Genomic DNA, 27,780 nt, shown 5'->3' on the forward strand with positions numbered 1-27,780 from the left:
CATAAGGCCATACATTTTTATAATAGGATCTTAATGGATTTATTCATCAGTATTTTTCATGAGGTTTCTATGCACACGTAGCTTAGGCACCAACCTGGGCTAAGCTACTTATTTCATTTATTCTTCAACCACACCTCATGACTCCTTGATCTATTCTTTTGCTTCATTAGCTCTCTCCTCCTGAAGTGTCCATTTCTCATACCACCTTCATCAAGTCCTTCTAAAGGCCTATCCATCTACTTACCTCCTAAAACCATGCACAATGTCCTCTGTACTGTCCTAGAACTTCACCCCTTCCTAACAAGTCCCACCTTGCATCATAGTAGTTGATATATTTGTCTTATTTCTTTCTTCCCATCCCACCTCTGCCTGGTTTTGTAAAGTCTGACTTAAGCTCTATTTACTTTTATCTACCACAGGTAATAGCATAGAACATTTTTTATACCGTATGCTCAGTTAATGTTTCTTTATTTATAAAGTCGGCTCTCAAAAATATGATGAGAGACAGTGGGGAATCATAACTGTTGATCTGCTCTGCAAGTGAAACCTATTTCAGGCTTTCTTAAGAAGTTTGCCAAAGACCTATTACAGGTATCTGTAAGAAGACAATGATACCATTTCTTATTCTCCTTCAAATCACTTAAAATACAGACAGTAAGAGGAAGAATCTCTTTGAACAGCACTGAGGGGGGAAAAAGCAATTCTGGGCACTGTCATAACCTAGGTTCTATGTCAAAGATCTGGATTAAGTATTTTAATTTTTCTAGCACTAAAGTGTAATGATTTAAATAACATCATGTTATAATCCAGAAAAAAAAATGATGCTACTCACTTATGGCAAATAGTACAGACATTGACAAGCAGAGAACAGGTCAGGTGGTTTCCAGCCAGAACACTGGACTCCCTCATGTGTTTTTTCTGAAGACAGAGACATTACAAGCACACTGTGTCACTAGGTCACTATCTCTGCTGTCCAATTTAGACATGTGTCCCCCACGGCAGGTACAACTACTATGACCTAAACTCCTTAAGGAATTCAAATTATTCAAATAGAGTTTGTCCTTTTGCTGGAAGTTTATGGAATATTGATTTAAAGATAGCATTTGAATATTTGAGTGATCTAATCAAGATATATAAATATTTTATTATTCCTCTACTGTACTTTCATTCAATGTAAAGAAATTCATTTCCACCAATTTAATTACGTTCACTATTGAAAAGGAGAAAAATTAGGTTTCCCAAGTGTCTCACACAAGATTCCCGGTGCTTCAGATGATATCCGATGGCAGGTGAATGAGTTCTAGCCCTCAGTTCTGCTCATTATTCCACATAGGAAAACCTATAGCTCTCTGTGCTAGCTCAGAGGTAAATTAAAAAAAAAAAAAGTTTTTTCCTACTCTGCTGTCTATTTATTCATATTTTATAAGTATTTGGAAGTAATTTTACATCTATTTGTAAATATAAAAATACAATTTGTTTCAATGTACAATATAGTTTTATGAGCCATGCATATAAAATACCATATTTTTCGCTCCATAAGACACACGTTTTCCCCCCAAAAGTGGACAGGAAAATGCCCGTGCGTCTTATGGAATGAATGTTCATTTTTTTTAGTTGCTGCCAGTTCCCAGACAGCTAGAAGAGTATTTGAAAATTGAAGTCTCTTCTCATTTGTTAATAACAGTGCTAATGGTTGTTAATACTGCTGTTGAGTTTACATTGTTGAAATACTATTGTGGTATATTTTATTAAATATTTTAACACGCCATTTGATTCAGATTTTTTTTTTCTTATTTTCCTCCTTAAAACCCTCGGTGTGTCCTATGGTCAGGTGCATCTTATGGAGTGAAAAATATGGTAGTACTATTCAGAAAACTTTGTAACGCAGCAATTCCCTGCCTTAAAGGAGAAGTATAAAATAATAAGGCCAATTTCAAATTGTGCATAGAACCAGTAATTGTGTATTTAAGGCAATTAAAAGATTTATTGAAAATTGGTTAAAAGCAGATTGACAGTGACATTAAAGAATAAAGTGTAATTTATTTACTTTGTGACTTTCTTAACTATAAATCATTTCATACTATATACAATATACTTTCAATCATAACTCAAACATAAAATAACCTACAAAATCACATGGTCTTAATCAATATACAGTGGTTATATTTGGAAAAGAAAGAAAAATTAGTGATTAATTAAGGTGCAATAACTTCTCTTCAAATAAAATATTAGCACCATACCAGAGAAAATGATCTAAAACTATTGGTCTCCTCATACTTCTTAAATGACTAAATATAAACATTTTTTCAAAGCACAAATATTAATTTGCAAAATCAGTTCTACCATAGTTAATCTCTCTCTCTCTCTCTCTCTCTCTCTCTCTCTCTGAATTTATTTCGCAGTAAGGAAAAATATGGAGTAAAAACTTTCACAGGGTATGAAAATCAAACAAACAGAATCTAACCAAACCCAATGCCCCTCAGCAATGAGTTCCCACTGAAGCAAAGGTGGACATTTCGCGGCGTATGGTGCTGAAAGGCGAGAGTTCCAGCTCCGTGGTGTACTCGTTGTCATTGTCATCGCTGGTCACCGTGGAAGACTTCTGAATGCACTCATCACAGCAACAGCAGCAACACTCCATAAAGGCCCGGCTAAAGGGTTTGCACAGACAGAAAAGGAGGACCGGGGTGACACAGGACTTAAAGAACAGCAGGAACTGGCTGATGATGTTGAGAAGGTCCATCGTCTGCTGGGAAACCCCCGTCGCCATGTAGGCGGTCACAATGTTGCAGATGTTTTCAGGAATGATGCAAAATCCATATAAAATGGTCAAAGCCACCACAGTGCAGTTCATCTGGCTTTCCAGCTGAATCTGTCGCTTATTGCCTCGGGTGCAGGCTTTCTCTGCCTTGCGGATTTTCCTCGCAGTCACTAAGGAGCAGGTGATGGTGAAAAGCGTGGGCAGGCAGAAGTAACAGCCAAAATACCACCAGAGTCTCGCGCTGTCGTAGGTAAGGGCTAACACGTAGATGGTGTCCGGCAAGTCAGGCGAGATCTTGATAACGCAGCGCTCCGCAGGGGCCCGGCCACTCAAGCCCAGCTCCTCCTTGCTCAGCTGGCGAAGCACAACTTCGGGAAGCGCTAAGAGGAGCGCGCCGACCCAGATGACAGCCAGTTTGGCGGTGGTGGAAGAACAGTTCTCGATCATTTCATAGTACATTTGTACATTGGTGGCAGCCCGGAAGCGGTCTATACACAGAGCACATAAGGTGAAGGTCGTGACTCCAAGAGAAGCAACCTGTGGAAAAGATCAAGACACTAGGCGGTAAATACAGATTGGCAAAAGATTAAAATGAAAACAAAAACCAGAGAACAATTCCCTGGAATAATAAGGCATGGTAACCAGGCCGGTGAGTTTAGTTGAATCATTGTTAAGGATGAGAGGGACCATCTTGGGAGCATCAAATTTACTCAGTTATTTTGGGGGAAATGGAAGTGATTTAATGTTTAATAAATGTGGTCCTTATTTATATGTTTAAATAAGGACAATAAAGAGAAAGTAAAATATGTGTGTGAAGAGAAAACGGACTCAAAGAAAATTCCCCACGTGAATGAGATGCTTTGGGCGGTACCCCTGGGGACATGCACTCACTTTTCCCTCTGCTAGTGGAAATGTTCAAGGACAGCCATAGGTCATTCCTTGGCAAAGAGACAAGGAAAAAATATATGTATTTATATAATGTAAATGTTTAATTTTCTAGGACTCAAAAGGGGATCATGTTGACAAGAGGAAAACCATTTGTTATAACAATTTTAGCACTCAAAACATGAGTTGTTTATGTACTACATTCAAGCTGTCACTCTCCCCAGAATGATGGCAACTTGCCTTGTGGATTCATTTCTTTTCTTTCTTTTTTTTTTTTAATTTTATTGAGAGAGTGAATAAGTTTATTTTCACAACAATATTCAGACTCAAGGCGGTTTTGTTTTTTGGGTTGTTTTTTTTTTTAAGAAAAACAAATTAGCCTACTCAAATGCACCAGATAATGGCTTCAACCCAGTCTCAGCTCCAGGCAAGGTCTCATGGTGGTAACTGTTATATGAAAGTTCAGTTTAGGTCCTTATTTTTTCATTTTGTCACTTCAGTGAAGTTTAGAGAAATGCTGTCTGTCTTCTCTAAGTGCTCTTCTGTTGGGCTGCATTTTGGTGAAAGCTAACAGCTCCTTATAAATGGTTATCTCTACCTTCTTAGTATCAAAAGCATTTTCATCTTGTAAAGTTCTAAATTTCTCCCAGAATTCTTGACTGTCACATATCTTTTGGAATTCTTTCTCAGGCTTTTGATAGCTGCCCAGTGTCACCCAAATTAAGAAAAGAGATCTGCAGGAGTATATTGTCAGTATGAGAACTCATAAATCAAATACTGACAGACACAGAGTCAAAGAATAATTCAGTACTCTGTCAAACACTTTCTGTATCTGCCTATGTAGCTGCTTTGTCAGCAGAAAACTGATAAAGCATGGGGTTTGCTTGCCTCTCTTCGGAGGGTTGTTTCTTGTTCCAGATAGAGAGAAACCACCCATGACTTCCAGATAACCCCAGCATTGGTGATGACCAGATGGTGGAAGTCCTTGCTTGGAGAGGTAGCCTGGCTTCCTACCTCATACAGAACACTGGGCAGGAAAGAGGTCATGGGCTTTTCCTGCAGCACCAGTGTCCAGCAAGCCCTGTGGTTGCTAAGAGTTCCAAGATCAAACAGTCTTTCCTCTTCTTACACACTACATATTAGTCAGTGTTTGCTACTTCCAAAATGAAAAAAAAGGACATCATATCCATGCCCTGATATTCTCCTATTAGTGGAGACAGTCTGAAAAGGAGACACAATGAGGGGGTTACCTGTAGGAAAAGCAAAAATGAAGAAAAAATACGACTAATGAAGGTCTAGGTCAGTGCAGAACAAGAGGTTCTGGTTGAGTTTATAAAATTGAGTCTTATTTAACAAATTCTTCAGAAATTTTTCCATAAACACCAATATAAGAAATATTGATTGAATGACTTCTATATAAAAAAAGTCATCTTTACTTGCAAGTTTTGAGAATTAACCTTTAAATGAATAAGTTGTTGACCCTGACAGAAATTTATTTTGCACCTATACTGAAAACTCAAAATAATTCTTAAAATTGTGGTCCACACTGTGCAACTATCTTAAGGTCAGATTATATATTTTTAATGTCAGTAATTGCCACACGTTGAATTGAAAGGACAGCTTGATGATATGAAAAATACTAGCAACCCTAAGGAGAAGCAATCCCTCAGTGGTGCCATTTATCTATTTTTTTTCCTTCTTTTCCAAGTGAGAGAAGAGGATATACAGAGACACAGACTCCCGCAAGTGCCCCAACTGGGATACACCTGGCAACCGCCTTCTGAAGCCGATGCTTTGTCCATCTAGGGCCATTTAGCGCCTGAGGTGGAGGCTCCATGGAGCCATCCTCACACCTCAGCTAATGTGCTTAATCCAGTCAAGCCATGGTTGAGGAAGGGGAAGAGAGAGAGGGAGAAGGAGAGGAATGGAAAAGCAGATGGTCACTTCTTCTGCGTGCCCTGACCGGAATCGAACCTAGGATATCCACATGCCAGGATGACGATCTACCACTAAGCCAACTGGCCAGGGCCCAATGATCTATTTTCTTGGTATTTTTCTATCATTACTTACAAAGAACACACCAGGGATAGCTCTTTATCCTTAATTAACCTCCCTAATTTTAAATCTAGAGATTTAAAATCTGGACCAATTATCACAATTATCACAAGAGCTAGCTAGCACTTGCATACCTAACCACAAGTCAGTTGCAAAGCATTTCTTGAGCAGTAACAGCAAATGAATGTGGGTGGACGTGGATTAAGAGAATGTGTTAGAGTGCCACTCCTCAGATATCAAAAGCTGTGCTACACGTTCACTCTTAATTGTTCACTGCTTCAAAAAGCAAAACAGGGTTTCTCAGTGTCTGTATACTTCATCTCACATAACAAAAACCGGGACACATTTTTAAGCAAGATTTTCATGTACTCCAATTTTTTGTTCAACAACTCTTCTCTACTGTATTTTTAAAATGCTCAGTCCTCCAGCCATATTCCCAAAAGCTTTGGTCCTGAGTCAGAACCTCAGACATAGCTGATCTGTCATCCTCTTGATGGCTCATGGGTTGAGGGAATCTTCCCAAAGTTCATAGGCTAATTTCAGGGAGCTCCTATATCCAGCTTCCTGTTTTCAAATTGCACTTCTCTCTGATAGTATTCTCTGCCATCAGCTCCAGCTGAAAGAGGGTAAACTGTTCGGGAAGGTCACAAGAGCTAGAGAGAGTTGTTAATGGAGTGTCTAAGGAAAATGCTGCCTTGTGAGTAGACAGCGCTCACAACGCAGTTGCTACAGCAACCACATCCCAACCATCAGTCCCAGATACCTGCTCCCTCCTGCTATCACTGCCTGCAGTGTTATTACTTCAGATTTTCTTTTTTTTTTTTGGAAATTCATTTACACACTCAATTTCATGATGTGAGAGGACCAAAAAGTACTAAGTCCCTGCTCAGTACTTTCCCAGATCATTTACAGAAAGCATTGAACATCTGTAAAGCTTTAAACATCATTTACAGAAAGCTGTAAGCATACCTCAGGAATTAATTGATAGAAATCATCTGGCTGATGGATGATGGGCTAATTTCTGCTTACTCAGATATGAAACATACCCATGTAATTAAAATTGCTAAATGTTGGGGTAACATGAAAAGATTTCTATCACAATTTTTAAATATACTTGTTTATATACAGCTCATTAGAAATTCTACCAAGATGAATGGTGCAATTATATGCAATTATAAAACTGCATCGTGAATGCCAGAAATTCTGCATTTAATGACCATATCTTATTGCTAAAATTCAATATCACTATGAAATATGCTCTTGGGGGTAACGCTGAGAAGCATTAGCTAGATGGTTCATTCTTTGAAGCAACATCCTGAGAGATGAAATGAATAAGATGCAACCTCTTATTAATTAAACTGCAATGGGAGGAATAATTAACATCTACAGCAGCAGTACGGTAAACACTTTAACTAGACAAGACTATTAATTTTGAGACAACATCAGAGGAAAGCAATAAGTAGACAGTTTTAACTATTGGGGAAAATAAGATCGGGAGCATTTTGAGGGGATTGGCATCAAAATACAGAAGCAAGAGAATCAACATAAACAGGTCTAAAATGTTTCTTTCCAACAGCAGTCTGCTCTTCTCTGTACTCGAGTCACAAGAGTAAAGCTCCTTCAACTTGTCCCATCAGCATCGGAGAGGGGGAGGCTTGGGGCAGCTGCAGCCACCTATACCACTGCTTCCAGCACCACAGGTGCAGGGACAGTCCAGACCTGAGCACTTGGGTGGAAAAACAGAAGCTCCTGAGCCAAACGTCCTCCCCGCCTGTGACATTTCTAACGCAAGACAACTGTCATGTCATGGGAAAACCTGGGCTGCCATACTCACTGCACTACATTAAGCCCCTGTTCATTCAAAATGAGATGAAGAACGAGCATAGGGGTATTTTATGGAAAAAACCACCTATGAGGACCCTGTGTCAGCTATTACTCCGTTTCTCAGACGCTTGCTGCAGAGGTTAAGAAATCATTGTGAATGAAAGGAAAATGTGAAACAGACCACATGTCACATAACGTCTGACTCTTAACCAAGCAAAGAGTGTCTTTTACTAAACCTTCTCAGTAGACATCAGTGACAACCCTAATGGGGGAAAGAAAAGACCAATGTAGTTCCAAGCAAAATTTCTTTTGTATAAACTTGAATCTATAGGCTTTAAGTACAGCGAAGCAACTGGAATACACTGATTTTTATAAAATAGTGTTGGAGACCAAAAAGCCAACAGGGTTTTTGCAGTTTAAATTTGGGGGGGACAGAGGTGTAGGGAACTGGCAGTAACCTGACAACACCCCACCTCACTTGTTCTGTGAAATTGCTAAAGGCTGTTAAGCTGTGGTGCTGGATTGTTTATGCTCATCCTACCCCCCATGTCCCCCAGAAAGACTGGAGGCAAGTTTCTTCTATCTTTTGTTTTGTGTAAAGTTAAGATGTTATGTATGGTGGGGGTTTTCTGCACTTAGTAAAATTCTTGGATTGCCTTGGAAATACGATTAGCGATCTCATTGATTTGCTAATGGCCCACTTTGCCCTATAAATAAAGCAAGAAGTGGTCTTGGAGTGTGCTCTCTTCTTGCTATCAGCAACTGCAGAGCCCTTCCGACCCCATCCTTTATCTTTAAGCCTATTTTCTTAATTTTGTGCATTCCCACTTCGGACCTGGAATTACTAGCTGTGCTGGTTCTCAACAAGTGGCACCTGAGAAAGGGAAAACTAAATTGAAGGCAGGTGACAGAACTCCCCAGGTGTGCACAGTAAGTAAAATTTTGGAGCAGAGTTTTGGCAGAGAGTATAATCAGGAATAATAAAGTATGAGACAGGGTCAAAAGTGAAGGACCTTTCTGTACAAATATTTTTGAGGAGAAGCTGTTGTTTGATCAGAATGAGCTAGAAACAAAGGGATGTAAATATGAGAAGACCTTGGAGTCTGAGGATGACTCGGGAGATATTGAGGATGTCGCGGCTATGGCCATTTTAACCTTTGAGCCTTGGCTACCCTCTGCTCTTTCTATGGTTATCGGGTTGCTCCCAGGGTCTTTGTCTCAGACCTTTGCAGATTCCTGCTCCAACAAGCTTTAGATCAGGCTCGAGATATAGGGGATTATTACATCAGAACATGTGCTGATATTGGGCTTTCATATATGCAAGGTCTGGCTATTGCCTCAGTGTTTCAGGGGAGGCCTCCAGACAATAAAGGAAGGTCAAGGAAGTACTTCTGCCCATGGATCTTGTTTCAAATGTGGGGGTTTAGAACATTTTGCTAGAAACTGCCCTGCTCCCACTGGATGTTAGTCTCAGCCTCTCCTTCAAGAGCAGCCATCTCCTAAAGTTCCAGACCTCTGCCCACACTGTAGGAGAGGTAAACATTGGGCAAATGATTGTAAATCTAAGTATACTGCCGAAGGGCAGGTGATTCAGAGAAATGGACAGAGGAGCCTTTCCCGCCTCCGTCAACTAAGTTTGCCGCTCAGCTAAAACTGAGGTAGAGAAATCTCAGCATAATCAATCTGAACTGCCAGTTACAGCAGCTATTGAAATATGAGAATAAATACAGTGTATCTATAAAGTCATCATGCACTTTTGACCGGTCACAGGAAAGCAACAAAAGATGATAGAAATGTGAAATCTGCACCAAATAAAAGGAAAACCCTCCCAGTTTCTGTAGGATGATGTGGCAGCATGTGCGCATGTGCAGATAATGATGTAACACCATATATACAGTGGAGCAGCCCACAGCCATGCCAGTCGAGATGTGGACGGTACAGAGGAAAGTTCAGTGTGTTCTGTGGCTCACTAAATTCAAATCCGTGACCAAAGTGCAACGTGAATATCGGCGCGTTTATAACGAAGTGCCACCACATAGGAATAACATTACTCAGTGGGATAAGCAGTTGAAGGAAACCGGCAGTTTGGTGGAGAAACCCTGTTCTGGTAGGCCATCAGTCAGTGACGAGTCTGTAGAGGCTATATGGGATACTTACCTAAGGAGTCCTAAAAAAATCTGTGCATGAGCCCACATCAAACTGCATTGAATAGGTATGAAACTGGGAGAGTTTTCCTTTTATTTGGTGCAGATTTCACATTTCTATCATCTATTGTTGCTTTCCTGTGACCAGTCAAAAGTGCACCATGACTTTACGGACACAATGTAAAAGACTCAGATGTTAGGAAAGTTAGAGCTTTTCCTGTTATTGTCTAATTTTCTTTAATGTTTTAGCTACAATCCTCTAAACTATCATTTTGTTCTTTCTTATTCTTTGCCTGGAAATTAAAACGGGGGATACCTATTGGATCTGACTATACAAAATTTTCATGTGGCCGCCTGAGGTTTTTCTTGAAAAAGTTTTGATTAGTCTCATCCTTCTTTAGTCCCTCTGTCAAAAAATGCCCTGCCTAAAATCAGGCAGGCATCTTTCTAATCTGGTTGTGCTCTGAAATCTCGGGTTTCTCTCTGGTTTGTCTAGTTCGTCTGATTCTTGTGTTTAGTCTTTGTTTAATGTTGTCTAAAATGTGTCTGTTTTTAAGGCCTGAATTAAGTTCTTGCATGCAAAAATTGGAAACACCAGCTCTAATATTGAAAAAATAAAGTGGTTTCATCCCTACATTTTTTTTAATTGGAACTTGTAAGGCATGCTCATTTAAATTTAAATAGAATGGAATGTGAATCCTAAAGACTTACTAATTTGGTTGAGCTAATGTATCTGTTGTTACTAAGCAACATTGGTTACTCATTCAAAAAGCAGTCACTGAGCTGCAAGCTGCAAGGCTTGGGGCAGGGTGGATTTTCCATAACAAAGGTGTAACTTTTTTTAAAAGAATGGGAAGATAACAAAAGTCATTCTACATTTTTTCAGCCTATGTGCTCTTTAAATTGCCTGATAATTAATGGGGTAGAAATGCTTTGAAAAATATTGGAGTGTTACTTAGAAAAACATTTACTATATTTTGTCAGACTTTTGGAATTAACCTGAGGACAGGTATTTCCTTACAATCCTCAGGGTCAAGGCATCATAAAGTGTGCCCAGCAAATGCTTAAAGATCAATTATAAAAAGTAAAAAAGGGGGAGTCATATCCTGGAACTCCTGCAAATTTTCTTTATCGTGCTTTTTACTTTAAAATTTTTTTGAATGCTGATATACAGGGCCATTCAGCAGCTGAGAGACTCTGGAATCCTACAAGGAAAGCCTTCCCTGAAGTGCGATGGAGGGACCTGCTCACAGGAATCTGGCAAGGGCCAGATCCTGTTCTCCTATGGGGCCAAGGATATGTGTTTATTTTTTCCTAGGTCTGCTGAGGCTCCTTGATGGGTTCCTAAATATCTGGTGAGACACCATGAGAGACTCACTTCACAAGAACAATTGTATAAGGCTTATTTACTATGCTCTCATCCTTTCTCTGTCAAACCTGTTCCATCAATCAAATCCTCTTAGCACACTCCAAATCTCTTTCTCCTGAAAATTCCTACTCTCCTTCATTTGATCCAGCTGATAATGCTGTCCTATCTTTTTCCAATCAGCTCCAGATATACAGAAAAAGTTTATATAGGCAAAGGAGGATCCTCAAACCCCTCAATGAGATCTTCTGAGCATGGCTTTTAAGGTCTATAATGACTGAGAGGACCAGGAAAAGGTAGACAGAGCACAAAGAGATCAGGCAAAATACCAGCTATTGAAAGATGCCCTTAAAGGCTCCAATACCCCTAAGGGGCCTCATAAAACTCCATCAGGGCCCTGCTTCAAGAGTGGAAAGGAAGGTCATTGGGGTTAAAGCCTGCCTGGTTTCTCAGCCCTTGCCAGGGGATGTCCTTGCTGTGGGAAAATGGGACACTGGAAGGTAGGCTGCCCCTTCACTCCTCCATGGGAGGGTTCAGTCTCTTCAAGTCCTAGCCCACCCAGCCACCTCTGACCTAACCTTGCCCAGCCTGCTGGGACTTGCCACTGAAGGCTGAAGGTGCCCAGGGCCATTGGCCCCATCTCATGTCATTGTGGACAAGCCTAGGGTAACCATCCAAGAAGCAGGTAAGCCGATCTCATTTCTTATAGACACAAGGGCCACTTATTCTGCCTTGCCTGAATATTAGCATTCTGCTAATTGATAGATACATGAACTCCAAACTGCCCTCTTGATGTTCCGCTTATCTGTCAGACCTCACCCTTACTGGACTATTGCCTCTGAGACAGAGGAATTCCAAAAAGCTGAGAAGCTGCCCCAAGGAGGGGCTCCGGACACACCAGGACTTTTGATTCAACACCCACATGCTCCAAGCCCCCAAGGAGGAGCATTCTGGACATACCAAGACTTTTGCTTCAGTATCCCCTCAGGCTCTCCAAACACTATATAACTTGCCCCTAGTCTGTAACTGGTGCTCTTCTCCCCCAGGAGAAGTGCCCGGCAGGATTCCTTTCTTCCTTTCAATAAAGCCTTTTACTCTGGTCTTTCGGATGCCCATGGATTCCAACACTAATCTCTCGAAGATCTCTGTTGTTGGTGTTGATGGTCTTATTTTCCTCCCCATTTTCCATGTATCCACTGCCTTGTTTAATGCATAGTGTATCCTTTACATTACACACTCTTTTCTCTTCCTGCCTCAATGCACCATGCCTATTTTAGGCTGGGACCTACTCTCCAAATTCAGAGCCTCTCTCTCTCTCTTCTTTGCCTCCTCACCACCCCCCAGCTGCAAAGCTCCAGGGAAAGGCCCCTGGTTTCATCTCTCCAGGTTAAAGAGAACAGAAGCTCCATCTCCATACATACTGCAGATGGTCCTTTCAGTCTACCTGAATCATTGCCAGAAATCTAGTGTTGACATTGAGCTTGAGACAAAGCTTAATGTGCTAGAAGCAGTGGTCACTGGGATTTGTATGCTAGCTGCAGAGTGTGGAAATGTGACAACAGTTCAAGTACCTTGTGGACTTTTCCTGAATCCGTGTGACTCCTGCTTCTTGGGACAGTTCTCAAACTGAAGTGGGGTTGGGTTGCATTTACAAATAATGTGAAACAGTGAATGTGTCAACATGGACTTGGTGAAATTACATTAACATGTTAAGGACATTCAAAACTGCAAAGATTTTATTTTAGATCCTGCTGTATTAGCTAAGAATTTGCTTGATAATCTAAAAGACTTTAATCCCTTCATTGTATTAAGATACTTGTTTTGGTATCTGTTAGTATTGGCTATTTTAATTTTGTGTTTACTTTATATTTTTCCAGTCTGCCTCCAAATCGGAAATGGAAAATTAGATGAGTATAATTCACAGCACATGAATTAAAAAGTTAAAAAAATAGAAAAGGGGGATATGTTGGGGACCAAAAAGCCAATAGGGTTTTTGCAGTTTAAATTTTGGGGAGACAGAGGTGTGGGGAACTGGCAGTAACCTGACAGTCTGCCCAACACCCCACCTCACTTGTTCTGTGAAGTTGCTAAAGGCTGTTAAGCTGTGGTGCTGGATCGTTTATGCTCATCCTATCCTCCATGTCCTCCAGAAAGACTGGAGGCAAGTTTTTTCTATCCTTTGTTTTGGGTAAAGTTAAGATGTTATGTATGGTGAGGGTTTTCTGCACTTGGTAAAATTCTTGGATTGCCTTGGAAATATGATCAGAGAGCTCATTGATTTGATAATGGCCCACTTTGCCCTATAAATAAAACAAGAAGCGATGGAGTGCACTCTCTTCTTGCCATCAGTAATTACAGAGCCCTTTCAGCCCATCCTTTATCTTTAAGCCTATTTTCTTAATTCTTCACCATTCCCACTTAGGACCTGGAATTACTAGCTGTGCTGGTTTGTGGCAAAACAGGGAAACTTCTACTCAGTCATGACAACTGGCCTCTAATGTAACATATTTTACCTCAAAAAGATGTTTAAGTGTATCTATTTTTGTGCTGCCCTTTGTTTACAAGTAACTCTCCCAACAAGGGTGTTATTGTTAAGAAAGCCCATTCATTTGGCCATGAATGATTATCTATTATGAGTCTGTGGTTACAGTCCTAACAATCAGTCAGGAAAAAAGCAGGACGAGCACAGGGTAGAGTTTTCCTTTGAAAACTAAATGGCTTGAGCTTGTATGCCTTTGGCTTTCTCTTGCATTTTCCACAATGCTATTCCTCCCAGCACTTTAGGGCAACTTCCCCAGGAAGCCACACTTCTTTGAACACAAGAGGGGACGGCATATTTATCAGAGCCACTGTTTATCAGAGAGCCATGAATGAGATGGCCTTTATCAAAAGGTCTTCATTTTAGAGTGTGTGCAAATCGTGATTCTATGGCAGTGACACACTTCCATTAGTGTTTCCAAACTAAGAGTGAGTGGGAGAGATGTGCCTCACCCACACAAGCATGCATACATCTTTGAAATGAAGTAACATTCTTCACAGTCATTCTTCCACAAAGAAAGCTTCTTACCTGTATCAGTTGCACTGAGATTTAATCTGATATATCCACATATCATAAATATCCACTTATTTCAATTGTGTCTAGCTTATCTCACCTATAGGTGATTCCTAATATCACAGGGAAAAAATATTTTGAAGGCATTAACTGTCATTACTACCTCATTCTCCTCTTTCCTCTCTCTTACTTAAGCTTGGTAACATGCTCTTACTTATTTTAAAAACATTTGAGACTATTTAAAAGCCAATATGCCAATACACAGTTAGCTCAGTTGGTTAGAGCATCATCCTAATATGCCAGCATTGCCAGTTCTGTCCCTGGTCAGGGATAGACAAGAATCTACCAATGAGTGCATGAATAAGTGGAAAAACAAACTGATGTTTCTTTCTCTCTCTTCCTCTTTATCTAAAATCAATAGAAATAAAATAAAGGATAATTTATGATCCCAAACTTATCTTGATTCTATAAATCTTTCTTTAGCTTTATAGTCTCACCTTGACATGAGGTTTCTTACCAAGTGCAATTTCTGAAGACAGTATATTTCTTTTGTAGTATTTTACTACAAAAAAAAAATCATTTTACTACAACTTGTCTAAGATATTATGATTTAAATATAAATATGTCAATGCTCATTAGTATAAAAATGAAAATGAAGCAAGATCAACATCATTTGTCCTAAGGTGGAAAAGTCATCTATTGGAATCAGCAGGTTTTAGGGAAGTATGTATTCCATAGTTATTCTCAACAATTAGAAATTCACTTAAAAATGTAATATTTCCCCCCACCCACAGTTCAGTTTTCAATGCTGGGTACTATAATGTTTCTAATCAATCTTCAAGTTACCTAGCATTTCTTTGTTTTAACTCGGGGTTCTGATGAGTTTCCAAAGAAGAGTAACAACTGCTCACATATCTTCCCCATGCCAAATGACACTGATTGGCATTCTGGTGAACCTACACTGAAGAAACAATTAGAATTGTCCTCCTCTATTTCTGGTTGGGTAATTATGGTTTGAATGATATTGATAAAATACATTTTAATACAAAAGTTCTCTATAAATTTCCTAGGTAGCCTGTTAAGGAAGCAGTACTCTTTTTCATTCAACCCTCTTGCAAAAAAGAAACATCTCTAAATCTCACATCTTGTTATGAATTAGTTAACAGGACTTTTTTCTTATACATGAGAGACTTGATCCAAGAAGAAGGCAGTGAAGGTAGAAGGAAAAGCAGAACGTAGAGAAGGATGAGGAGGGAGTAAAAACGGTGACCCTAACTACAGTCACAGATGTAATGAAAATGACTCACTTCAGGCAGGGATTGAATCAATGACCTTGGCCTCATTAATGCTATGAACCACTCAAATGTGCTGACAAATAACATTAAAAACTATCATGAATTCACCAACTGAAAATATTCGACGTTAAGAGTAAGCTTGCCTGACCAGGTGGTGGCGCAGTGGATAGAGCATCGGACTGGGATGCAGAGGACCCAGGTTCGAGACCCCGAGGTCGCCAGCTTGAGTGCGGGCTCATCTGGTTTGAGCAAAAGCTCACCAGCTTGGACCCAAGGTCACTGGCTTGAGCAAGGGGTTACTTGGTCTGCTGGAGGCCTGCTGTCAAGGCACATATGAGAAAGCAATCAATGAACAACTAAGGTCTCGCAACAAAAAACTGATGATTGATGCTTCTCATCTCTCTCCATTCCTGTCTGTCTGTCCCTGTCTATTCCTCTCTCTGACTCTCTCTCTGTCCCTGTAAAAGAAAAAAAAAAGAGTAAGCTTGGCACTGTGGTGACGTCCAGTGTTTTATGGAAAGTATCTATACCTAGTTTTCAAATGGAAATACCCCATATTTGAGGTTTCTGTCATCCCTTTCTCACTCCACCTTGAAATTTTAGATAAGATCATCTCTTCTGGCACAAAGAATACCATTCTAATTAGGATACTTAAGAGCTAGTCTTGGCAGCAAGGTTGAGTTAATTATGGGACATTGGCAGGTCCATTCTCAGGAAGTAAAATGACAGGCGGAACCCTAGGGATAGGAGCGGAAGTGCAGTGCCAGAGACAAGCTTCACTGCATAGCAGCTATCCATCCATCTCCCCACAGTCCACATCCCAGGCACCAATCCTTGTGTGTCCAGTGTGATGCTGCCGAATCTAGTTGTAGCATATAGGAAGAGCTATTAAAGGTGAAAACAATCTATCGAGGTCCAGGCAGTTAAGGGCAAAGGACAAGGTAGACCCACACCTCCTCAGCCTTGGGTAGATGTATAAGCTCAGACCTCTGCTTCTGCAAACATATTTGATCCCTCCTTGCTGTTAAAGGATGCTTTGTTGACACAACCAGATATCTTGGCAGCCCTCAGAATTCAGGATAATTCCTCATTCTCACTGTATTCTTAAGAGAGCAGTCCAATTCTTGGAAAGACATTCTTTACATCTCCCTTCCCCCTACTCAATAATAGTGTCTAAAGTACCTCTTTTGTCAGCCTTTCTTCCTAGGTTCTCTAAGGTCAAATTAAATATTAGGTATGTTATTGAGATTTTCAGAAGGCAGTGACTCAATCTAATATATATATATTCATTCAAGGAATTTTTATTTTATTTTTTTTATTGAGAGGCAGGGAAGCAGAGAGACAGACTCCTGCATGCGTCCTGACTTGGATCCACCAGGAAAACCCACTAGGAGGCAATGCTCTGCCCATCTGTTCCCCCTCACCACCACCACCACTGTTCATTGCTTGGCACCTGAGGATGGCCATGGAGCCATCCTCAGCACCCAGTGCCAACTTGCTTGAACCATTCGAGCCATGGCTATGGGAGTAGAAGAGAGAGATAAAGAGAGAGAAAGGGGAGGTAGAAGAGTGGAGAAGCAGATAGTCATTTCTCCTGTGTGCCCTGACCGGGAATCAAACCCAGGACTTGATTTGCAAACCCATATGCCAGGCCAACACTCTACCACTGAGCCAACTGGCCAGGGCCAAGAAAAAATGTTAAATTTTATTTAATTAATATCCTTATAATTAATAAGGACTAATAATTACAAAGCAGAGATGGTTATCTCAGGCATTATATTCTAAATAACAATTAAATATTTAAGAATATTTAGAATAATTCTGTTTTCTAAACAACACTTCTAGGACTGTCCTATGTACTGAATGATTTTGCTAATTATTCTTCTGGGTCTCCCTTCCCAGGAAAGATGGAGAAAACAAGAATTCAAGAATTAAAAGATGTTCATAGATGGAACATCACAGATCTAGGGAGTATAGCATTTAGGCAGACTAACTGTCTGAAAGTACTATTCAAAAAGAATTAGAGGAAACACAATATCACTTAAATTTTTCTATCTCTGTTCATAACCAATAACAATTGTGAGCTGACCCATTCCAGGGCCAATTCTGAACTTCCATAATACCTTGTTTAAACCTTTATTATAGTAGTCATGATATAAACATTTTACTTTCCTACAATGTTAGTAGAAGTTACTCATCTATGTTACTAATCTCTGGGTATTTTTCCAGTTTTCCCCCTCCCCATTCCAGTCTTGTATCCTCCTAACATGGTGTCTATAATAGAAAAAATACAAAAGCCCAATAATCATTTGATGAATGAATGTATAGTGAATAAGTGAATGAATGATGATATATATGGAAAAAGATGATAAAAAATGAATTAGTTGCCTGACCAGGCAGTGGCGCAGTGGATAGAGCGTTGAACTGGGACGTGGAGTACCCAGGTTCAAAACCCTGAAGTCGCAGGCTTGAGCGTGGGCTCATCTGGTTTGAGCAAGGCTCACCAGATTGAGCCCAAGGTCACTGGCTTGAGCAAGTGGTCACTCGGTCTGCTGTAGCCCCCTGATCAAGGCACATATGAGAAAGCCATCAATGAACAACTAAGGAGCAGCACTGAAGAATTGATACTTCTCATCTCTCTCCCTTCCTGTCTGTCTGTCCTTATCTGTCCCTCTCTCTGTCTCTCTCTGTCTCTGTCACACACACAAAAAAAGGAAATGAATTAGTCAAACAATTCTCAAATCAGTTTGTGGGTGCTGCTGTTTTATGGATAATCCTTAAAAGCTGAAGGACAACTAATATTTCTAGAATTGAATTAAGAAAAATCATGTTCCTGTTTATACTTCATTGGCAAACTTTAGAAAAGAATAGGGTTCTTATTATAATCCATAGTTAAAGAAATCATTTGAATTTCACATATGAATATCATATATTTTTATTTCTCATAAGGAACCCAAATTCAGTAAACTTCATACACTATTCAAGAATGGAGTTATAAATAAGACCATACTCTAACTTTTTCTTTCCTTTCTGCAGGAGTTATCAGCTAAATATTCTCATTTGCATAGGAATGCAGAAAATAATTATAAAGGGATTAATGGGAAGTTGTGAGCTATTTTTTAAGCACTAGTCTCACACACTGACTTTATTTTCCCTGAGAATATTAGTAACTTTGAAATTGCTCATAAAACTGTATGTTTCCACTTAAAAATCCATTAGACTACCTAATGGCTAATCCGCCACTCAAGCAAATTTACCATCTGCCATGATAAATATGCTATTACTCAAATGTAGGGATTCTGGGGAGACCTGCACATAACTGCATGCCTGCGTGGTTCTATCATCTTCAGCTTCCATTACCTTCCTTTCTTACCCGTCAGTGCTAACTAAGGTCTAAGGCAATGAAAGGGCAATTTGCTGCATTTGGTTTAAAACCAGTATTTCTAAAGCCATTGGAGAATCTGGCTCTCTTCATCACAAGAGACTCTAGATTTTTCACAAATCATCTCTAGCCCTGAGGTCTGGTGAAATGCATTCCCTTTACTCATTTTCTACCCTCATGCAAGAATCTTGTATCTCAATTTTTTTTAAAAAAATGCAGTTTGAGTTGCAAATATCTTAGAACTATTTGATATGAGTTCTTTAAAATAAGGAGTTTAGGCCCTGGCCGGTTGGCTCAGCGGTAGAGCGTCGGCCTGGCGTGCAGGGGACCCGGGTTCGATTCCCGGCCAGGGCACATAGGAGAAGTGCCCATTTGCTTCTCCACCACCCCCCATCTCCTTCCTCTCTGTCTCTCTCTTCCCCTCCCACAGCCAAGGCTCCATTGGAGCAAAGATGACCCGGGTGCTGGGGATGGCTCCTTGGCCTCTGCCCCAGGCGCTAGAGTGGCTCTGGTTGCGGCAGAGCGACGCCCCGGAGGGGCAGAGCTTCGCCCCTGGTGGGCGTGCAGGGTGGATCCTGGTCGGGCGCATGCGGGAGTCTGACTGTCTCTCCCCATTTCCAGCTTCAGAAAAATATACAAAAAAATAAAAATAAAATAAAATAAGGAGTTTATATAGTTCAAAACCTCCAATTAAGGTCCAAACAAATAAATATTTAGCAGTGGATCTAGACCAGATGATACATTGACTCAGTTTGGTATCCATCAAGTAATGAGGGAAGAGCTGTTTCAGTTGCCACCATTTTAACCATTTGTTAGATCCTTATGGAAAAGGTGTGATAGGACACTCCTCTGCCATTTTCCTGCTGTATCCACACCCAGACCTCCATTCCATCTGTCTGTCTGTCTCTCTCTCTCTCTCAATCTCTCCCTCTCTCCACATACAACTATTGCTTTGAGTATAGTTTTTGTCTTATGACCATCCCATAAACCAGTTTAAAATAACGTGTCTATTAGGATGTCTACCATCCACCCAAATTCCCTTCTTTCCTCTCTCCCCGCTCTCCTACCACTCCATCAGCCCCTGGGCCTATAGGACTTATCACTAGGCCACAAAGGCATCATAATCCTGGAATATCAACTGCAACAGTTCCCAGTACTCAAAGCAATATTAAACATAAAATTCCCTTTCTAGTGATAAATCCTGGAAACTGGGTGCTGTCCTCAAGCTTTATGTCAAAAAATTGAAATAAACAGAAAAGTTGAATGCAACTTGCAAAGATCATCTGTAATTTCTGCTAAAGAAACTTCTCCTATTTTTCTATACAAACTTAACTCTCCCCCTAAATTCCACTACCTCCGTATGTTAATACTCAAGCTGCAGGAAAAAAAAAGAACTGTGGTGGAAAAGAAAAAGAAGTAAAAAGAGAAGATGAGAGAGAAAATTTTTAAAGATCATTAAAAAGGAATTGTGTGTGTGGAATCTAATGAGCAAAATAATGAACAAGCAAAATAGAAACAAACTCTTACATAAAGAACAGGCAGACAGCTGTGAGGGGGTTGCTGAGTGAGGGAGGTGGTGGGATAGAGCAAAAAAGGACAAAAACAAAGGAAGAAACTCACAGACACCAATAGTGCAGTGATTGTGGGGGTGAGAGGTTGAGGAGGGTATGGGGGGATAAATGGTGATGGAAAGTTATTGGGGGAGTAAACAGACAGTACAATGTACAGAGATGTGTTGTATAGAATTGGGCACCTAAACCTGTATAATTATGTTAACCAGTATCACCCCAATAAATTCAATTAAAAAATAAAAATAGATTGTGGTTACCATGAAAAACAGTATGGAGGTTCCTGAAGAATTTCAAAATAGAACAACTATATGACCTAGTAATTCTACTTCAAGGAAATTATATAAAGTAAACAAAAGCACTAACTTGAAAATATGTATGCACTCTCATATTTATTGCAGCATTAATTACAATAGAAAAGATGTGAAAACAACCTAAGTATCCATTGTCAGATGATGAATTAAGAAGATATGGTATGGCCTGGTTGGTTGGCTCAACGGTAGAGCATTGGACTGGCGTGCAGATGTTCCAAGTTTGATTCCTGGTCAGGGTACACAGCAGAAATGACCATATGCTTCTCCAACTCCCCTATCTTTTCTCTCTCTCTTTCTTTCCCCCTCTCAGCCATGGCTTGGTTGGAGCAAGTTGGCCCCAGGCATGGAGGATGGCTCCATGTTCTTGCCTCAGGCATTAAAATAGCTCAGTTGCTGAGCAATGGAGCAACGGTCCCAGATGGGAAGAGCATCACCCCCTAGTGAGCTTGCTGGGTGGATCCTGGTTGGGGTGAATTTGGAAGTCTATCTCTCTGCCTCCCTGCTTCTTACTTAAGGGAAAAAAAAAGGAAAAGAAGAAGAGGTGGTACCTTTACACATGGAATATTTTTCAAAGAAAGAGTGAAATCTTGCTATTTACAACAACATGGATGAGTCTCAAGAGCATTATAGTAAGTGAAATAAGTCAGACAGAAATACAAAGGCTGCATGATCACACTTACACAGTGGTACCTTGAGATACGAACAGACCAACATACGAATTTTTTTAAGATACGAGCTGCGACTCGGTCCATATTTTTGTTTGAGATCTGAGAGAAATTCCGAGACACGAGTCATGATTTGGGAAGCTGCCGCTAGTTGGCACGTTGGCGCACGTGTCCAGTATTGGCAGTTTGATATACGAGTTGACTGACTTACAAGCTTGGTTTCAGGACGAATTAAATTCGTATCTCAAGGTAACACTGTATATGAATCTAAAAAAAATACAAAGATAAAAGAGCCAAACTGAAAAATTTATAGAATCAATTGATAGTTGCCAAAGACAGCAGTAAGGCAGAAGGTAGAGTAAGGTAAAAGATATGGTTGAAGGGGGTCAAAAGGTTCAAACTTCCAGTTTTAAAATAAATGAGTCATGACTGTAATGTACGGCATGGTTTTAAGTAATACTGTATCAAATATTTAAAAGCTGCTAAAAAAGTAGGTCTTAAAAATTCTCATCACAAGAAAAAAAATGAACTCTATGAAAGATATTAACTAGACCAATTGTGGCAATTATTTCACAATGTATACAGAGATCAAATCATTATGCTGTACACCTAAGACTAATATAATATTACATGTCAATTATATTTCAATAAAAAAAGGAAATAAAATTGTGGGTAAAAGTTTTAAATAACTAAGAAATATTAAAAATAAAAAATTGGAAAAAGCAAAACATATTACAAGGAAAATGGCAAATCATACATTATAGATCAATAAGAGGGTGTGTGTTGAAAAAAAAAAGGAAGCCAACAAATAAAATAAACATAAGAAAATGAAGAACAGGCTAAATCTAGATAATAAAAATAGGTAAAATCTCAAATAATTTTTAAATTCTTGGGGTCAAGAAAAAAACAATTGGGAAGAGGCAGATTTTAATTTGTTTAAAATTATAATGCTTCTCACCAATCTAAAACACTTTGTGATTTTAAGAACATAAAACATAAGCTATATAACTTGATTTGATCACTAAAATAATTATGTTTGGCACTTTAAAAAGTGCAGTTGTCACAGATTATTGCAATTTTCAAAAACTTAATGAGCTACCAACTGTGGAACTTGTTAATTTATGAAACAAGAAACAAGATGAAACTTAAGAATACAAGAAGCTATATTTTTCATCCTATAACAATTGATGCTTATTATTTTATTCCTGTCTATTGGATATAGAGATCTTTTTTAAAAAGAAGCCAAGGAGCAGACATAAAAAGAAAATACTCAATGACCTCATTTGCTTCATAGATGTCTGCCTAATAAGTACACATCAATACCAAGTGTTGAGTTAGAGTCTGGTTGCCACTCACTAAGGATATATACTTAGGGTGGACATTTCTCTTCTTTCAGCCTCATGTTTCATCTTGAAAATCAAGGGGTTGGATTAAAATGCCATCTGATTCTAATTTAACATGATAATTCAAAAGCTACTATAGTGGAGGCTGTGGTTCCCCATCCAGATTCTCTCCCCACAAAATGAAGCGCTAATGGGAATGAAGCGTTAATTCCAGTGACCATTAGGTGGTTGATAGCTCTTAATGCATTCTTTTCTAGAAATCGCCCTTAATCAAAGAAATCTACCCAGCTCAAGGTTAGTCTACCTTTCTAGGAACTAGCATCCAATGACTGGAACATAAAATCTAGGCCCTCTTGCTTCAAATCAGGACCTTTACAGGGCCACCCCAACCCTAGAGCCCTCTGAAGTCTCAGCTGAGGTCTCTGTGCCATGTACATCACGGGTCAACTTTGCCTCTACCCAATCCTGCATCCTTCATTCCCCACTGGGTGTTGAACCTGAGTGCACACTTCAATAAACTTTCTGAAAGCAAATCTCCACATTAGGATCTGTTTTGGGGGAAAACCAACATGGAACAGGAACTAAAGATGTCTCTCTATGACATCTATAAAAATAACAGTGCCTCCTGGAGATAGAAATGTTTTATTTTGAGATTTGGACTGTATTTCTTATTGTCATAATCGGGAATAATGGAGCTGGTAGTAATGTTCAAAATTATTTTCAAGAAGCATGATAAAACATTATAAAATTACTTCAAAAGAATAAAATTAGGTAGGAACATAGAAACCCATTCTACATTTTGGATTAAAGATTGAGATTTTAATTCACTATTTTAACAGTAAAATATTTATGATATAGTTTAATTTTTAAGAAAAGAATGAGAATCTTTTTTTCCAAACCCTTGCTTTTCTAGGGATAATAAAGCCTGGTATCAATAACTTAAAAAAAAAGTAGGTTTACCAAAACAACAACAACAAAAAAAAAACCCAAAAAAACAAAAACCAGTGCAGAGAAAAAAAAATAACAATGATAATAATAATGAGGTAAAAAGAATATTCTCAAGGAGCAGAACATTAAATTGGAAGATAAAATACAAATGAAGGTATACACTTTTTAAAACTTCTTAGAATTAGAATGAAAATTAAAACCCATTACTCACAACTCATAGGTCTCATTAAACTAATCAACACTCCCCCCCCCCCCCCCGAATTTGGATGGATTCTTTTCTTTTAAAGTGTTTTCAAGAACTTTGGTGAATATTTTTCTTTCCCAAGTTTGTTTGTTTGTTTCTTTGTTTCTTTCTTCTTTCTCTTTTTGGTCTTTGTTATTGTTTTTTCCTCTAATGATAAAGGTTTTCCATGTCCAATACGTTTAAGCCAGGCCCATACACTCCTATCTTATTGGCTAATGCTCCTGTTCACTCTACAGTTTACTTTTGCCTGTTCTTTAAATATTTCAATTTCTTCTGCATTATTCAAACAAAAACATTTTAAATTATAATTAACCTTGAAAAGGCAATCGGTAGACACATATTCTCCAACATAAATACAGCAACCTCCTCTACAATTCAAAATAGAACTACCAAATACATTAGATATTTCAGGGCTACTTGGAGCTTGGCAACAAGAGAAATCCTGGATCCCAGTAAAGTAGCAACAGCTGATTTAGCAAGCATGGAATGATGCGGCATCTGATCTCTGCCAGGATAACAGAGGGTCTTATTTACTGTCTCTTGCCTTGGTCCTTCTAAGTAGGTACTGTTTTCTGTTTACTTATCCCCCAGCTTTAGGCCCTGGAACAATGTTGAACATAGTGTCACTGGCCCTGGTGCCAAACAGGATCAGGGGCTCTGGAATATTTACAGTTCCCCTTCTTCTGCTCCCATAAATGAAACGGGCCGTATGAATGGAGGAAATCAAGGGCCAGCTGGCTAAAAACACAACTGGCAACAAAGCACTTGGGCGCTTTCCAAGTGCTGGTGTTTAAAGGGAGACCATTTAAAGAGCAAATTCCAAGGGCCATAATAACGGTGCAGGACACTAATTGTAGGATGCAACAGTCAGATTTTGCTCAGAAAGATTTTCTTTTCCAAAGTTCAGAAGCTACTATTTGCCCCTATTCTTAAGAAATTGTCCAGTCTTAGTGTCAATCCCTTAAAATAGCCAGTCCCTTGTACCTTCACAAACAACAAACTATACTTTAAAAATGTTAAACAAATTCTGTGTCATGATGGCCAAAGTATTGTTTTTTGTTTAAGCTCATTCATAAAAAAAAAATAAAATTGTTAAGAAATTGAGAAGGAAACAGAAAGAAACAAGACTTGACATGAGAATTTAGATGGGTTTGCATGGCAGACAGCCAAAGGCACTTAAACTAATTTAGGAAGTTATTAATATATCATGAGGCCAACCAACAAAGAAAGGCGTATTTCCTTTGTTAAGTAAAATATTACTCCTATTTTGATATTTTATAAAAAATGCAATAATCTTCTTGGGGAAAATACATTGGAGCCTAGAAATCTAGTGACAAATGATACAGGTTTTGGGGTTTTTTTCTTGCTGAGTTCTGATAATGATAACCGTGGCCTGGCCATTCATTAACTCTAGAATCTCTGCTAGTTGCCAAATCAGTAACATATGTGACACTCTATTTAGAGAGATAAATTTAAAATCTAAATAATTGTAGACATTATGAGATCATTAATGCACAATTTGGGATCAGATAAGTTCTAAGGTGAGTGAACAAAGCTGCCCCTCCTGGTAGGTAAGTAGATAGTTAGAAAGATGATCAGATAGATATTAATAGATAGATAGATAGATAGATAGATAGATAGATAGACAGATAGATAATAGACATGAAGAAGGGCCCCAGAGAAAAAGTGAAGGGGTTCATAGGGGATCAGTGGCCAGGTAGGTACGTGGAGCAACAGTTCCGATGCTATAAATCCCGAAAATGGGTAAAGCCAGTAGCTGGAGACCCACTGGAAGGCATTACCTCGATGTAGGGCACAATCTTGCAGGAGAAGTCCTCCAACAGCCACTTCTTCGTCAGCTCGTGAAAGATGACGAGTGGAAGGCAGAAGAAGATGATGAGAAAGTCCCAAAAGGCCAGATTGGCCAAGAGGGAGTTGGAGATGCTGCGCATGTAGTAATTATGGCACACGATGCACATCACCGCCAGGTTCCCAATGATGCCGGTTCCAAAGATCACCACCGATAAACACATGACCGCATAGGCTCCGTATGACTCCTGGGTCAGCGGGTAGAAGGGGTTCTTGAGTCGCAAGCGCCGATTCGTGCTGTTTCCCCTGCGGGGACCCCCGCGTTCGTGGACCCATTCACCCGAGGACCCATTCTGGGCCAGCGCCCTGCCGGGAGGTGCAATCATCCGCCCTTCGTGCCCCGATGGTCCATCGTCCGCCTTGGGTGGAGGGTCGTGCTGAGATCCCTGCTGTTTCCCAGCTCTCCTTGGCCAGTAATAAAGGTCGCTGGCTCCCGGTTCCGTGCTCACACTCGGCTTCTGGCTGCGCCCGGAAATGACAGCGCCTCTCGAACCCTTCTCCTTTTCCTCTAAGGTCTGAAGAAAGAGTTGGACAGCCGGGGAGTTCCCTCTCCCCAAAGTTCCAAGGGGCTCCTTTTGCCGGGCACCTTTCCACCTCCAGGCGCCAGGTGGCCAGGGTAGAGGTCCCGAGGGCTCCGCTGTCGCCGCCTCCGCCCCTTTGCCCGCACCTGGGTCACCGCGGGGGGCCGCCTGGAGGTCCCACGGGGGCGCCGCGCGCGCCGTTGCTTCCTGCTCCCCCTCCCTGGGCTCACGGGTGAGCAGGTCAACCGCAGGATTACCCGGTCCCCAAGCGTCCCTGCTGCGACGCTGGTTCAATGTAGGTGAACAGCTTTCTCCCAGACAAGTTGTGTTCCTAGGCGCAGGGGCGGACCCGAGGGCAAGTAAGGCAGAAACCTGGATCAGGAGCAGGAGCGAAAGCAGCAGCCGCGAGATGCAGGCGAGAGGCGCGCCCGGGGCCCGCATGGCTCGGTGAGGGAGCGCCCGGCAGCCGCGGCTCCTACTTAGGACCGACACCTGCTGCCTAAGTTGCTGCTGAGAGTTGGGCACATGTCACACACCCCCACCCCCGGCAGCAGGGGATGAGAGATTATGGGGAGGTTGGGGGATGGGTCTTGGGGTTACAACACCCCCGCTCTACAATCCTTCCTCCTTGGGCGTCCTGTGCATTTCTCTGCCAAATCCAACCCGAGCGCCGCGTATCCCCAAGGTTCGGATAGGGACTCTGCTCCCGGTGGCTGACCTTGAAAAGTTGCAACCAACACCTGACTGTTGATTAATGTTGCGACTGGGAGAAGCCCGCACGAAGCCCCACGCTCCTCCCTGCCTCGGGCTGATTGCCTTCCTGGTAACGGTTGCTCTGCTTATTTACATCCTTTCGATACTGCTTTATCCAGTAGCGGCCGAGGTGAGCTAAGGAGAAAGTTCCCCTCCTGATGACTAGTAGCTGCAAGCCCGTTCCCCCGCTCGCTGGGAACAGGTTGCAAAACAGCCAGACGCAGCGCAGAGGCGCGCAGGAAACTCTTGCCCTCTAACCCCAGCGACCTGCGAGGCCACTGCTGCGGAGAAGGAGCGGGATTCGAAACCCGCAGCTACTGTCAAAGTTGCTGCTCCTACTGCTCAAAGTTGACCAGGGGGCGGCGCGTCCCCGCCGGGAAGGGAACCGGTGGGGGTGGGGACGGCGGGCGCGGCTCCTCCGTAGACGCTGCCGGCGGCCACAGGAGCTTGTTGCTGCGACAGCGGGCGCTGCCCAGGCGGGGAGTGTGGTGCCTGGAACCGCCGCGGGCGAGGCGGTGCATGGCCGGGGTGGGGGAGGTGGCCTGGCCTCTCCCGGCGGCTCCAGCCGCTGCGCGCACCGGCGACACCGAGCGCTCCACTCCCTGTCTCCTCCCCCTCCTCCGCCTCCGCGGAGAGATGCTGGTTTGTGCAGAGACGGAATTCCCTGGTGGTTTACGACTCACTAATCCCACACACGTTTCATTCAAGCCCTTCGTAGCGGCTTCCACTCCCCGGAGCTGGAAGCCGACCCGAGAGGGAACGAGGGCGGAGGCGCGGAGCCTGCGCTGCTC

General features: G+C 41.1%; 1 protein-coding gene across 1 annotated transcript; it reads right to left on the minus strand.

The window, feature by feature from the left end:
• Positions 1 to 1,957: 1,957 nt before the first annotated feature.
• On the minus strand, positions 1,958 to 27,780 carry GPR37 (G protein-coupled receptor 37). The gene is made up of 2 exons (XM_066262211.1): positions 25,649 to 27,780; positions 1,958 to 3,298 (listed from the first exon to the last, which is right to left on the minus strand). The coding sequence occupies exons 1-2, from the start codon at positions 26,675 to 26,677 to the stop codon at positions 2,480 to 2,482; spliced, it is 1,848 nt and encodes a 615-aa protein (XP_066118308.1). The 5' UTR covers positions 26,678 to 27,780; the 3' UTR covers positions 1,958 to 2,479.

The sequence above is a fragment of the Saccopteryx bilineata genome, chromosome 2 (genome assembly GCF_036850765.1).
Source record: "Saccopteryx bilineata isolate mSacBil1 chromosome 2, mSacBil1_pri_phased_curated, whole genome shotgun sequence".
NCBI classification, from domain to species: Eukaryota; Metazoa; Chordata; class Mammalia; order Chiroptera; family Emballonuridae; genus Saccopteryx; species Saccopteryx bilineata.